Source organism: Salarias fasciatus, chromosome 19 (assembly GCF_902148845.1).
Source record: "Salarias fasciatus chromosome 19, fSalaFa1.1, whole genome shotgun sequence".
Taxonomy (NCBI): Eukaryota; Metazoa; Chordata; class Actinopteri; order Blenniiformes; family Blenniidae; genus Salarias; species Salarias fasciatus.
Window position 1 is genome coordinate 22,814,082 of NC_043763.1, and position 12,216 is coordinate 22,826,297.

General features: G+C 48.8%; 2 protein-coding genes across 2 annotated transcripts; both read left to right on the forward strand.

The window, feature by feature from the left end:
• The first annotated feature begins 1,600 nt into the window (after positions 1-1,600).
• Positions 1,601-8,835, forward strand: traf3 (TNF receptor-associated factor 3). Its single transcript, XM_030117554.1, has 14 exons — positions 1,601-1,902; positions 4,352-4,505; positions 4,610-4,775; positions 4,861-4,912; positions 5,014-5,118; positions 5,211-5,375; positions 5,561-5,641; positions 5,716-5,790; positions 5,861-5,953; positions 6,032-6,172; positions 6,305-6,482; positions 6,802-7,145; positions 7,629-7,820; positions 7,895-8,835. Exons 2-14 carry the CDS (start codon positions 4,355-4,357, stop codon positions 7,928-7,930), a joined length of 1,779 nt encoding a protein of 592 aa, XP_029973414.1. The 5' UTR covers positions 1,601-1,902; positions 4,352-4,354; the 3' UTR covers positions 7,931-8,835.
• A 1,392-nt stretch (positions 8,836-10,227) lies between these two features.
• On the forward strand, positions 10,228-11,705 carry ankrd9 (ankyrin repeat domain 9). Its single transcript, XM_030117559.1, has one exon. It carries the CDS (start codon positions 10,444-10,446, stop codon positions 11,263-11,265), a length of 822 nt encoding a protein of 273 aa, XP_029973419.1. The 5' UTR covers positions 10,228-10,443; the 3' UTR covers positions 11,266-11,705.
• Positions 11,706-12,216: the final 511 nt, after the last annotated feature.

Sequence of the window (12,216 nt, forward strand, 5' to 3'; positions counted from 1 at the left end):
GGTGGATTCAGAGTGAAGTGGTTAACTGCTTTCCATCATAACCTTGTGGAATTAAATCTGGTCAGGCCTCTCTGTGGAGAGTGATCTGTTTTCTCATGCTTCCTCCCAACGATCCAGAACACGAATGTGAAGTTAGGTATTGTGTCTAAAATGACTGTAGATGAATTTGTGTCTATGAGTTTGTTCTGAACTGGATGGACTACGGGTCCTCTGCCCCCCGGCAGGCGGTGCTGCAGCAGAGCTGCTTCCCACGACTTCACAGACCTTTGGTCTGGAAACAGAACTGAAAGTTTCTCATCTTGAAACTCAGCAGCATGAGACTGTGCTCCATATTTAACCTGTTGTGGAACTCTCTTCAAAATACACAGAAGACGGCACAAACTTTTGCATTTGTGCCACTCATATCGAATAAGATGTCCCGAGAAGCCTTCGGCAGACACAGCTGACACACATTTCTACCTCAAGAACTCTTTAAGAGGATAACTTTCTCACTTGATTTCTGTAAAACATTATTAAGACAATCATTCCTTTATTCTGTAAGGCTTAATCTTGTTTGGCGTTGCCTGGTTTAGCTACCTGGGTGATGGCAGGATTGAACCTTGACAGGTCGCCAGTCCATTACAGGACAAACACACACTCAAATTCACTTTAGACAATGCAGAGTCACCAATTAACCTCACAAAGACCCTGTTAGGAAACCCTCAAACGGGGAGAACATGTAGACACCACTCAGAGAGGCTCGGCTGGTATATTTGAACCCAGAATGTGAGGCCGGAGTGCTGTGAGTCGCACAGTGAAGCAGTAAGCATTGAAAGTCTGTCAGTCTTTATCATCATTCTGTTATCAGTTTCATAAGAAGATTACGGAACTAAACTAAAGTCCCTAACTCTCCAACCTTCATATCATTACCTTCAGTTTCACTTTGAAACACTTTTGTTCTTTAGTGCGTGTTGGATTTTCTGAGATTGTATGCAATAAAACCTAAAGACTTTCACTTCATCCTCCCTGTTGAACGTTTCATGTGAGTCTCTCTAAGTTTATATGGATTTAACCATTTTATTTAGATTTTGAGTTGATGTGATACTATGTATAATTCTGTATTTTATTATATATGTTCTTGGGATACAATTGTTGTGTATAACATATCTATCTGGACTGGTGCAGGCTTGTTTGGCTGGGCAATAGTGAATAAGCATGTGTACGGTGGTGTGTGTGTGTGTGTGTGTGTGTGTGTGTGTGTGTGTGTGTGTGTGTGTGTGTGTGTGTGTGTGTGTGTGTGTGTGTGCGCGTGTCGGCAATACATATAGATAAAGTAATACAGTACATGTTTCCATACACACATATAAACACACGCACATCGTTTCATGACTTTTTTCTAAGTTTCTCAGTTAAGGAGCTCAATGTTGAGATAATGGGATTGTTTGGGAAGGAAAACCCGTAAATATTATACGAGGTGTATGCTACTGTATTTTGTATTTGTATAAATCCCCCACCCGAAAAAAGAATTTTATATTAAATTTCGAAAAACAGTTTAAGCGAGCTCACAGCGCCCCCTGCTGGCCGCCCTATGTCCCCGCAGCCCCGGGTACCTGATGCCCACAGCGCCCCCTGTCGGTGCGGGTCTCTCCGGGCAGCTGGGGGATTTCCTGGGCGGAAGCAGTGGAGGGGGTTTCCAGTCTTTCAGCCCCGTCCTCCTGGATCTCTGAACCGGGACCCGTACACCGACACGACCAGAGCGACCAGAATCAGCCTAAACCCGGACCCGGACCCCGGACCCGGACCATGAGGAGCCCGGCTGAGGCCCGGACGCTCCGAGGCACCGGCAGGTTGACGGTTTGAATCCCGGAGAGAGTCCACCGAGGAGCCGCTGAGGAGGAGCTGTGGCCTGTGGAGGAGATTCATGTGAGTAAACACTCAGTGGAGACACAATGGAGACATGTCTGGAAGAAAACAGGAGATGCTACAGCTAGCTGTGTGTGTGTGTGTGTGTGTGTGTGTGTGTGTGTGTGTGTGTGTGTGTGTGTGTGTGTGTGTTTTTAGAAGCTAACGGTCTGTTAGCACCCGCAGTGTGTGTATATTTATAAGCTAACGGCCTGTGTGTGCTTATATATATGTATGTGTGTGTGTGTGTGTGTGTGTGTGTGTGTGTGTGTGTGTGTGTGTGTGTGTGTGCGTGTGTGTTCAAACTGGCAATCGATAAATCGATGGTCAAAAAAGCCTACAGTCAGACCAGAAGATGATGAGCTCAGACATGATTGGATCACTTTGTTTACCCTGTTTATCAAATCAGAGGTGTAAACAACAACAACGACAGTTAATAAATGATGCACAGGTGAAATAATGTGGTATTTAATGATGCACAGGTGAAGTACTGTGGTTTAGTGATGTACAGGTGAACTGCTGTGGTATTTAGTGAAGTACAAGTGAAGTATGATGGTATTTAGTTATGTACAGGTAACGTACGGTGGTATTTAGTGATGTACAGGTGAAGTAATGTGGTATTGAGAGATGTACAGAGTGCCGAGAAGACGATCACCGACCTGCAGGTGAACCTGTGGAAGGACCATTAATGGTTCATAGTTGGGGTGTAACAACCTGCGAAACTCCAGAAATGACATGAAATACGATACAAAACAAAAATGGAAGAAAACCAATTTGATGAAAAGCAATTTGACAGCACAAAATGGTTTTGCTCATCAGATAAAGAAGAAATTTTAAATTGACCAATCTCACTTTTTTAATAAATATAGAGGACAATATTATAGAAACTTTCGTCTTCATAGTGCTTTTATACAGAAAAAGGTCTTTTTGATGTTCAGTCTATTAAGTATCTCCACAAACAAGTAAACATTTCGATATCCTCTTCTGGTCTCCTCTTCAAATTATAATAGTCAAATGTTTTTTTTTTTGACGTAACTTATGGCTCGTTCAAAGATACAAACAAATTCTGTTAATGGTAGAAGTGCAAAAATTTGATATTCTTTATTTTTTCCGTATTCAAGAACTGCAGCATGCAGATTTCCACCAACATACCAAGGTTATTGCTGTCAGTGAAAACATAAAAAAAAAAAAAATAGAAATATTGCATTTTTTTCTTATTTAGACAACAACATTTAGGCAAACGGAAAATCCCAACAGGTGCTTTATTGTTTTAAGCAATCAGGACAGCTTGTGTCTTGAAATGAAAAGGGAAACTAATTCCTCCTCAGAGCTGCAGTGTGCTTTGGGAGATCTGGACAGTTTGAGACATTTAAAGTTATTTCTGTTGCCAATTGTATTAAAGGAAAACAATGTGGTTAAAATGAGTTTTAAAGTTCACAAACACCCCATGTTTGTTTTTCGGTGTCTTACTTTCAGTGATGTGCAGTCAGGGGCAGCAGGGCTAGCTCTGCCTTTTTTTTTTCTCCATAATTAAAAGGTCATTCTGAAATGTCCCTGGGGTCAATTGCTGAGTTTGCAACAATTACATTTTATGGAGCTCAAATTTTCTGTGTCCTCTGAACGCATCTCCGCTCTGTCCCCCTGCTGGGGCAGCAGTAGTTTGGTCGCTGGCCTTGGATCCCAGCTGGACGCTGCTGTTGGGTTGTATAACGTTGAGTGACAGTATCATCAGCCAGTCAGATTTTGATGTTATTGACAGACCGCCCCGGGGCCAGAGGAGTTTCTGGTGCTGCTGGAGGCGGGGTGTTTCTATTGGCATTTGCTCATTGGCTGGCGGTAATGACTGACCACCGTCTGTCATTCTGAAAGGTGATGGAGGCCGTTTTGACTGTAAGATTGGGTGGTACAGTTGCATTTGTTCGTGCTGGCTCTGACTAAAACAGCCTTGCATGCTACTGCTCACTTTGTCATCGCTTTAGTTATTTCGGTAAATGTTGTGAAGTATTAAAAGCCTTCGAACGCCTCACATTGTAATGTCCGAGCTGTCGTGAACAGGCAGCAGAGACGGTAAGAGATCGCTTTTGACAAATACTGGCCTGAAAATAAAAATGTTTCTGTCAAAACCAACCCTGCAACACTCTGCAGGAGCGTCCTCCATCTCCTCGGCTTCCATTTCCTCATGAAGTGAGAGTGCTGCTGCGGTAGAGCAGAGGCCAGAGGGTCAGACCTATCAGTGTCAGAGCACAGCACCTCTTTGCGTTCTTTGAATTTTATTCCGAGTGTCTTTCAGTTTTGCTTCGTCATTTTTTTTTAATTCCGTAAAATTTCGTGCCACAATATTCTGTTACACCGCTAAACTTTAGTGATGTACAGGTGAAGGACTGTTGTATTTACTGAGGCACAGGCGACGCACCTCACACACACCAGAAGGTCAGCTGTCTGAGGCCACGCCCCCTTTCTGTGTCCTCAGGTCATGTCAGCAGGGAGGAGTTCTGACGGCAGGGAGGTGCAGATTCCCCTCCAGCAGGTGGCGCCCTCCCTGGTCCCGCCCCTCTCTGCTGCCCCTCCCTCTCACCGCCCAGCCAATCCCTGGCCTCCGAGTGAGCCTCCTGCCTCTCAGCAAGGTAAACACCCGGAAGAGCTGTCTTCTGTCTCCACCTGTCTCCACCTGTTCTCACCGCCTCCTCTTTGCTCCGCCTGTCTCCGCCTGTCCGCTCCACCCATACAGGTGTCCCTGCTGGCTTCCTGCCGCTCCATGGAGGATTCCGAGATCACTTTGTAGAAACTCCAGAGTCCAAATACTGCTGCGAGGCCTGCAGGCTGGTCCTGTGTCAGCCCCGCCAGACTGAGTGTGGACACCGCTTCTGTCAGAGCTGCATCAGTGACCTCCTCAGGTGAGACACGCTGGGGTCGGGGGGCGGGGTTAAAGGTGAGACGCCCATGTTAATGGCTAACTTCCTGTCTGGTTTCCTCCTGCAGTCATCAGAACCCGGTGTGTCCGGCTGACATGGAGCCACTCTTCAAAGACAAGGTGACGTGGCTGCTCGCGGTGTCAGTGTTGGTGTCTGGTTAAGAGCTGGTGACCAGCCGGTTAGCAGCCGGTCACTGACTCTGCTCTGGTTTGTGCTTCAGATTTTCAGAGACGTTTGCTGCCACCGGGAAATCATGGCACTGAAGGTTCACTGTCGCAGTGAAGCCAACGGCTGTCAGGAGCAGATGAGCCTGCAGCAGATTCCCGTGAGCCGCTGCTTCATTCACTGTCGCCACGGCAACGGACCGGCTGTGTCGGTCCTGCCTGGGAACTCGCCCTGTCTCACCTGTGTCTGCAGGACCACCTGAACGTGTGTCCGTTCTACGAGGTGCCGTGTCCGCTGGGGAAGTGTAAAGAGCGGATGATGAGGAAGGACATGCCCGACCACCTGAGCTGGAAATGTAAACACAGAGAGACCACCTGCGAGTTCTGCTCCTCCAAGATGCCCCTGACTGACCTGCAGGTAGACTCCGGTTTCATGTGACGCCGACCTTCTTCAACGCTGTCACATTACAAAACGAATTAGAGATGGAGTTGTGTTGGTTTTTTTGTGAGAATAGTGAGTGAGCGAGCATCAGCACTCGGTTATGGACGTGTGTCAGGTTAGAGTTCAGATCTGGCCCGTTGCTCATTTTGTGCTGTTTGCAGAAACACAAAGAAACTGTGTGTCCGGCGTTCCCGGTGTCCTGTCCCAACCACTGCTCCCTGTCCTCGCTGCCCCGGAGCGAGGTAACTTCCCCGGTCAGTGCTGCTCTGCACAGTCTGTCCTCTTTCATTCTGACTCTTTTCCTGTGGCGTTTCAGCTCTGCAGCCACCAGCACGACTGCCCCAAAGCCCACGTCAACTGCCACTTCGTCCGCTATGGCTGCACGTTCAAGGTAAATTCTGACTTTCTGTACTGTGTGTATGTCACACACGGTGTGTGCTTCATGCTCTGTGAACTCTCAGGGTTTGAACCAGGACCTGAGGCAGCACGAGTCGACCTTTGCAGCTGAGCACCTGAGGATGATGGCCAGCAGAAGCTGCTCATTGGAGAACAAGGTGAGACCACAACACCGGAGTAAAGGGAACTACGGCGTCAGGCAGATGTGCAGACATTTACCTGAGCAATGTCAACAGGTGGAGGAGGTCAAAGGTGAGCTGACGGAGCGGTACAAGGTGCTTCCAGCGCTCAGCAGCCGACTGTCTGAACTGGAGAACCAGATGGAGGAGCTGAGGGAGAAGAACCGGCAGACGGAGCAGAAAGTGACTGCCATGCAGGTACAAGTCCGACAAGAGCCCTCACATTCTGAGTTCAGGCAGCTGTGAAATCCCAGCATGCATCTCTCTCCCCGACCCGCAGGCAGTGGCAGACGTAGATTTGACCAAGCGGGTTTTTCTGTCTGTCCTCAGAAAGTGATGAGCTCTCACTCGGAGAAGCTGCTGGACTTGGAGCTGGAGCTCCGGTCTTTACATCCACTCCGAGACGACATGGAGAACCTCAGAGGAAACCTGGACAACGTGCGAACCCGGCTTAGTGCTCTGGAGCAAGGGGGACGCAGCGGCACCGGGTCCACCACGCAAACTCTGAGTGAGGACACACACAAAGGACTGCAGGGACAGTACGGGAGATCTGCAGACCAGTTACATCGGTCAGGCTTGGTACAGAGGACAGGGCTTGGTTACAGATGACGGGACAGGTTACGTACGTCACGGGAATAGTTAAAGCGATCAATTGCAAAAGTGAGAGGCTCATTTCAGAAGTGGAGCACTGCTTGTAAGAGTATTAGTTATCGAATGCAAAGGTTCACTGTAAAAATGAAGCACTGGCTTCAAAAGTAGGGGAAGAGTTGCAGAAGTGTAGGACAAGTTACTGAGGTTAATGAGTAACCTGCAATTGTTTGCTGCAGCATCGCTGGAGACGGAGCTGAAGCGCCAGGACGACATGCTGAGTGTCCACGAGATCCGTTTGGCTGACATGGACCTGCGGTTCCAGGTTCTGGAGACTGCGAGCTATAATGGGACTCTGATCTGGAAGATCCGCGACTACAAGAGGCGGAAACAGGATGCAGTGGCGGCCAAGACGCTGTCGCTGTACTCACAGCCGTTCTACACCGGATACTTCGGCTACAAAATGTGCGCCCGCGTCTACCTGAACGGAGACGGCATGGGTAAAGGGACGCACCTGTCGCTCTTCTTCGTGGTGATGAGGGGCGAGTACGATGCCCTGCTGCCCTGGCCCTTCAAACAGAAGGTACCGACTACTACTGGTGCAGTTCACACTGGTTTACCGTGTAAAATCAGTCATTCAGGCTGTAGTGTTGATGTTTCACCTGCATGTGAATAACTTCATCACTTCTGACCAGCTGGAGCTCAGGGTTCATACTGTTTGAAATTGGTTTTGTCTGTAGATGATGGCGGAATCAGATTTGTTACAATCTCAAATCCATTCAGGAGAAACCAGGAGAACGTAGCCATGGTTACCAACAGACCGATTTAACTGGTATAAACCCTGAACTCCAAGCCTTTCGCATGAGAGGGTATCAGTTCCCTTGATGACTAATTTGGATAGTTCCTAACTGCTGTTGGATGACAGTTCCATTCGTTGGTTACCTGGTTTACCAGCTACTGACTGGGTTAGTCATTTGATCAACCGGTTAATCACCAGCTGGTGATTACTCAGTAATCTGGTCAACCAGCTGCTGACTGGTTGGTTCCCTGGTTGGCTGTCCTTCAGGTGACCCTGATGTTGATGGATCAAGGACCATCCAGGAAACACCTGGGCGACGCCTTCAAGCCCGATCCAAACAGCAGCAGCTTTCGGCGTCCGTCGGCGGAGATGAACATCGCGTCGGGCTGTCCGCTCTTTGTGTCCCAGAGCGTCCTGGAGACAGGCAGCTACATCAAAGACGACACCATCTTCATCAAGGTGAAGAAGACTCTTCTGGCCTCAGCCACCGAGCTGCTCAGCTTCGCTCACTCACGCTCTGCACCGTTTTTCAGGTTACCGTGGATACGTCCGACCTTCCTGATCCCTGACCTTTTACCTCTAAGCTCACTGGTCCAAGTCCAGCAGAGTAAAGGATGATGGGAAAGCTCGTCCGGCTGAGAACGCCACCAGCAGGACAGAGGAAGAGACAAGGAACAGCCAATCAGAGTGGACTCTGCCGAGCCCGGAGGACACCACCTCCTCTGATTGGCTGGTGGACTCTGTGTGTGTTTGTGAGGATGAATCTTTGGTGCCATGATGACACGATGGCGACATTGCTGAGATTCAACCTGGCCGCCGCAGTGAGGACGTTGCAGCTGCTCTTTACTGATGCCGTGCATCCCTTTTCCCGCCCGGGGCATGCTGGGAAACCCACTGCAGCCACAGAGGAGCCCCGAAAACCAGCACAGTTCTAGGACAGACTGATCAGGATCAGAATAGACCAGACAGAAGGATCAGAACCTGGACTGATCGGTTAGATCCAGGAAAGAAGGGTCAGAACCAGAAGAGACGTGCCTGTACATCAGAGGGTTTCCAGAAGGTTCACGTCAGTGACTTTTTTTTTTTTTTTTTTGTTCAGTTTATGAGACACTGAGTCCCTCCCACTGGTTTGGACACTCACCATGTTCCATGAGACTGTTGATGACCCAGTGTGACCAGTAAAACCTGAAGTCATTTACCAGCTGCTGTCTTGGATTAGGTATAAGCTCTTTGGTTGGAATCCCTCTGATGTGTTGAAGTTTGAATGTTCCACTTCTGCGCAGACACATTCGAACAGAGTTCTATCCTGTGGTGAATTCAGCAGAGTTCACCGGAGTGTCTCTAGAGTCTCCCGTGTGGCTGCAGTGGTTCCTTGGCGTCTTGGACATTGTTCGACTTGTTTTTGCACAGTTTGTTTGAAGTGTGAAAATAAAAACTTTTTATTTATTTTCTTTGACTAAAAGTTTGAGAAACTGAGAAAGTCTCATGTTTTCATTCACCGGTAAAGCCTGCGACACCCTGTGGCCCTCAGAGACCATTTCAGACAGACATGAATGGAATAGAGAAAAATCGCAGCTGTAGAGTCATTGAAGGTATAGGTATAGAGTAATGACTCTCTACACAGAAACTCCACTGATCTTAGAGGCTTTCTATATGTTTCAGGTCTGGAGAAAGTGCAGATCATTCCATTTAAGGTACCCCAGTCTCCTGCTGCCATTCCGTAATGATGACACCTCCATGACCTGGAGATTGTGGCCCATGAAGATGAAATGCTAGACCTGTGTCTGGGTTAATGATCTTCGGGTAGCATGGCGTTGTCACTGTACCACATTAGCACCACCACCACCAAGAAAAGCTCGTTGGTGACAGCAGTGGTGGATGCAGAGTGCTCTCCGGTCCCTGGTCCTGCTCAACGCTTCCTGGTCCATCAAGACGGTGACGCCTTGCCCCTGGGGATGTGTTCAGGTACCTTGCAGAGGTGATTAAGCACACAGACCCTTCTGATGTCAAGAGCTTCCAATGGTGACACTTGGTGCCTCTCCTCTTTATTAAAAGTTCCTGGAGTTGAGTGGGGGGGGGGTCACCATCGGGTTCTGCAGGACACTGTTCAAAATGAAGCAGTCGTCAGTGTGGGATGAGAACAAAGAGCGTCCACTTCTCTGTATTTCTGTGACTTTTGCAGCCTCTTAGATACTCTCTTCAACCTGCTGATGGCACTATGTGACATGATAAGCTCAGTGGACACTTCAGCCTGAGAACAGTGTTTGAAGCCAATTGTAGCTTCTATGAGTGACCAGCAGGAGGCACTCCTTTTCTGCTGTGGCTGGCTCTTCAGTATTGCAGTATAAGTACACAGTAACACAATATACACATCTATATCGAAATGGCTGTAGCTCAGCTGGTAGAGCGGGCCATCACTCAGTCGTAAGGTTGAAGGTTCGGTCCCCTACATGTTGAAATGTTCATGAGCAAGACACTGTATCCCAAATTGCTTCCAATGGATTGAGCACCTTGCTGCCTCCACTGTTATAAGTGAATGTGATCAACAATGTCAAGAAATGTGGAGACTGCTCAAGCGGTGGGAAAGCACTGTGTAAATGAAATCCATGTATATTACACTACTGGAGTAAACAAAGTACTTAGTGATGTCTTACGAGACATTTTTCTACCGAGCTCAACTGTTGCTCACTGCCCTCATTAGAAAACCCCTGCAGACTGAGGCCACTATGTTCAGTATGTGAGACACTTGATCCACCCACCATAACCCCACCAACCCACCCACCCACACACACAGCTGAAGGGGGCGGTGCTGTCCGCTTCTATAAAAGTCTGGAGGATCATAAGACGGAGGTTTGACTGACGTCTCTCTTCAGGACGAGTCCCGGCAGAATCTGGGAGACCTGTATGACTGTGGCTTTTAGAAGTCTTCAAGAGTCTTTAGAAGTTTTTAAGCGGCTTAAGTGTCTTTAGGAGTCATTGGGTGTCTTCAGTTTTATTCAGACGTCCCCGGGTGTCTTCAGAAGTCATCAGGCATCTCCAGTTATCTTTAGGAGTAGTCAGGTGTCTTCAGTCGTGCTCAGTGATGCCGTGGCTGGTTTCCTCTCAGCTGGACTGCCTGTCTTCGTCTCCGTCCCAGCGGGAGTGTGAGCGAACGGCGTTCTCCTTCTACTGCGCAGTGCGGGAGCAGCTGCCGGTCTGGCTGCTGGAGGACATGCGGAGCATGGAGGTCTTCTGCTGGGAGGATGGACATCCCAGAGCCTTCCTTCCTTGCGAGGCACTGCTGTACGCGTTGGTGCACAACCACCAGGACTATGCTCGCTACCTGCTTGACAGGTACTCCCTCAGCGCCCTCAAGGCGCCGCGCTGTAGCTTCTGCTGCTGTGGCGGCAGTGGTGCCCCGCACCTAAAGATGGCAGTGCGCTACGACCGCGTGGCAGTCCTGGGGATGATGCTGGGCACCGTGAAAGACTGCGACCTGCACGGCGGGTACCTGGACAGCTGCGGCGGCTGCACGCACGTCGCAGATGCGGGAAAGACGGCGGTGCAGCTGGCGGTGGAGCTGTCGAGGCCCGAGTGCCTGCTGCTGCTGCTGGCTCACGGCGCCGAGCCGGACGGCCTGGACACTGCGCTGCAGAGACTCGTGTCCTGTGACGCATCTGAGCGGCGCCAAGCTCAGCGTTGCTTCGACATGCTGCTGCTCTTCCTCCCCAAACCACCACCGCTGTGCCGCCTGCGAGATGAGCCACAGCTGTGGCAAAGCCTTCTGGGAAATGAGGTTTTCCGCTGGCTGTGTGGACTGGCCCCGCCCCCTCTCCTGCTGCAGGCGCTGCGGTGTCTGGCCCGGTCCGGTCCAGACCGCATCAGCTCGCTGCCCGCCTTCCTGCAGCCTCACAGCTGGCACTGACTGCACCAACACCACGGGACCACGTGGTGACATGTAAATAAGCTGTAAATAAACTTTGAACAGACCAATCAGGGATAAGCACCACTGAAAGTGGGCGGACCCTGCAGAGCCAAGCAACATGTAGATAAGAGGACACTATAGGACAATCATACTGCGATGAGGATGAGTGTGATGATGATCAGTTTCTACCTCACTGTGTTTCACGTAGAATCCCTGTGAGTCTGAAATAAACAAAGGTGATTCTGTTTGTTTCCAATATTTGTAAACAAACAACAAGGACTAAATATAGAAAAAAAAAGTTGGCAGAAAACATCACTAGAGTCAGACCATCAACCAATGAGTGATAAATCATCAATGAGTCATCATTCAGAAATGAGTCAACAATATTCCGTCATAAATAGGGTGGTCACGTCTTCTGAAACGTTCTCATTAATTCTGTTTGCAGCTTTTTTTTTTTTAACAGTTTCATGAACTTGTTGGTTTCTTCATGTCCGTCACTTCTACCTCAAAATAAAAAGACGACATTTTCATGATGAAACTGAGTCTCAGGGTGCTGCAGTCAACACTGAACACACGGCAGGATGAAAAGCCTCCACGAATACAAACTGTACCAATGACGGAGCTCCGACAGGCCTGAGAAAAAACAGAGGTGTTAAAACTGAATTATCTGACATTCACAGCTGAGCTGACTGGTTTGTTGCAGTTAAAAAGTAAAACAAACCGTCTGTGACTTTGCCTCGACAGAGTAGATCTATAAATACCTCCACATGATGCTTCTCAGGTGTTTCGGTGTCCTGACTGTCCACTAAGCACTTCACTGACCTCCATTTCCAGACCTAAACACCACGTGGACGTAGCAGTGGATTTTTAGAGCGCTTTCTGGGGGACCACAAGATAAACTGACTCATCACTTATCAAAAGTTATCAATAACCAATCAATAATTAGTCAAC

What these genes read in the sequence shown, in the direction of transcription:
- ankrd9 (XM_030117559.1), top strand. Translation starts at nt 10,444, where the DNA reads ATGCCGTGGCTGGTTTCCTCTCAGCTGGACTGCCTGTCTTCGTCTCCG.
- traf3 (XM_030117554.1), top strand. Translation starts at nt 4,355, where the DNA reads ATGTCAGCAGGGAGGAGTTCTGACGGCAGGGAGGTGCAGATTCCCCTC. An exon ending in TGCCCCTGACTGACCTGCAG is followed by an intron (nt 5,376 to 5,560) that starts GTAGACTCCGGT and finishes TGCTGTTTGCAG; the next exon opens with AAACACAAAGAAACTGTGTG. An exon ending in GCTATGGCTGCACGTTCAAG is followed by an intron (nt 5,791 to 5,860) that starts GTAAATTCTGAC and finishes GTGAACTCTCAG; the next exon opens with GGTTTGAACCAGGACCTGAG.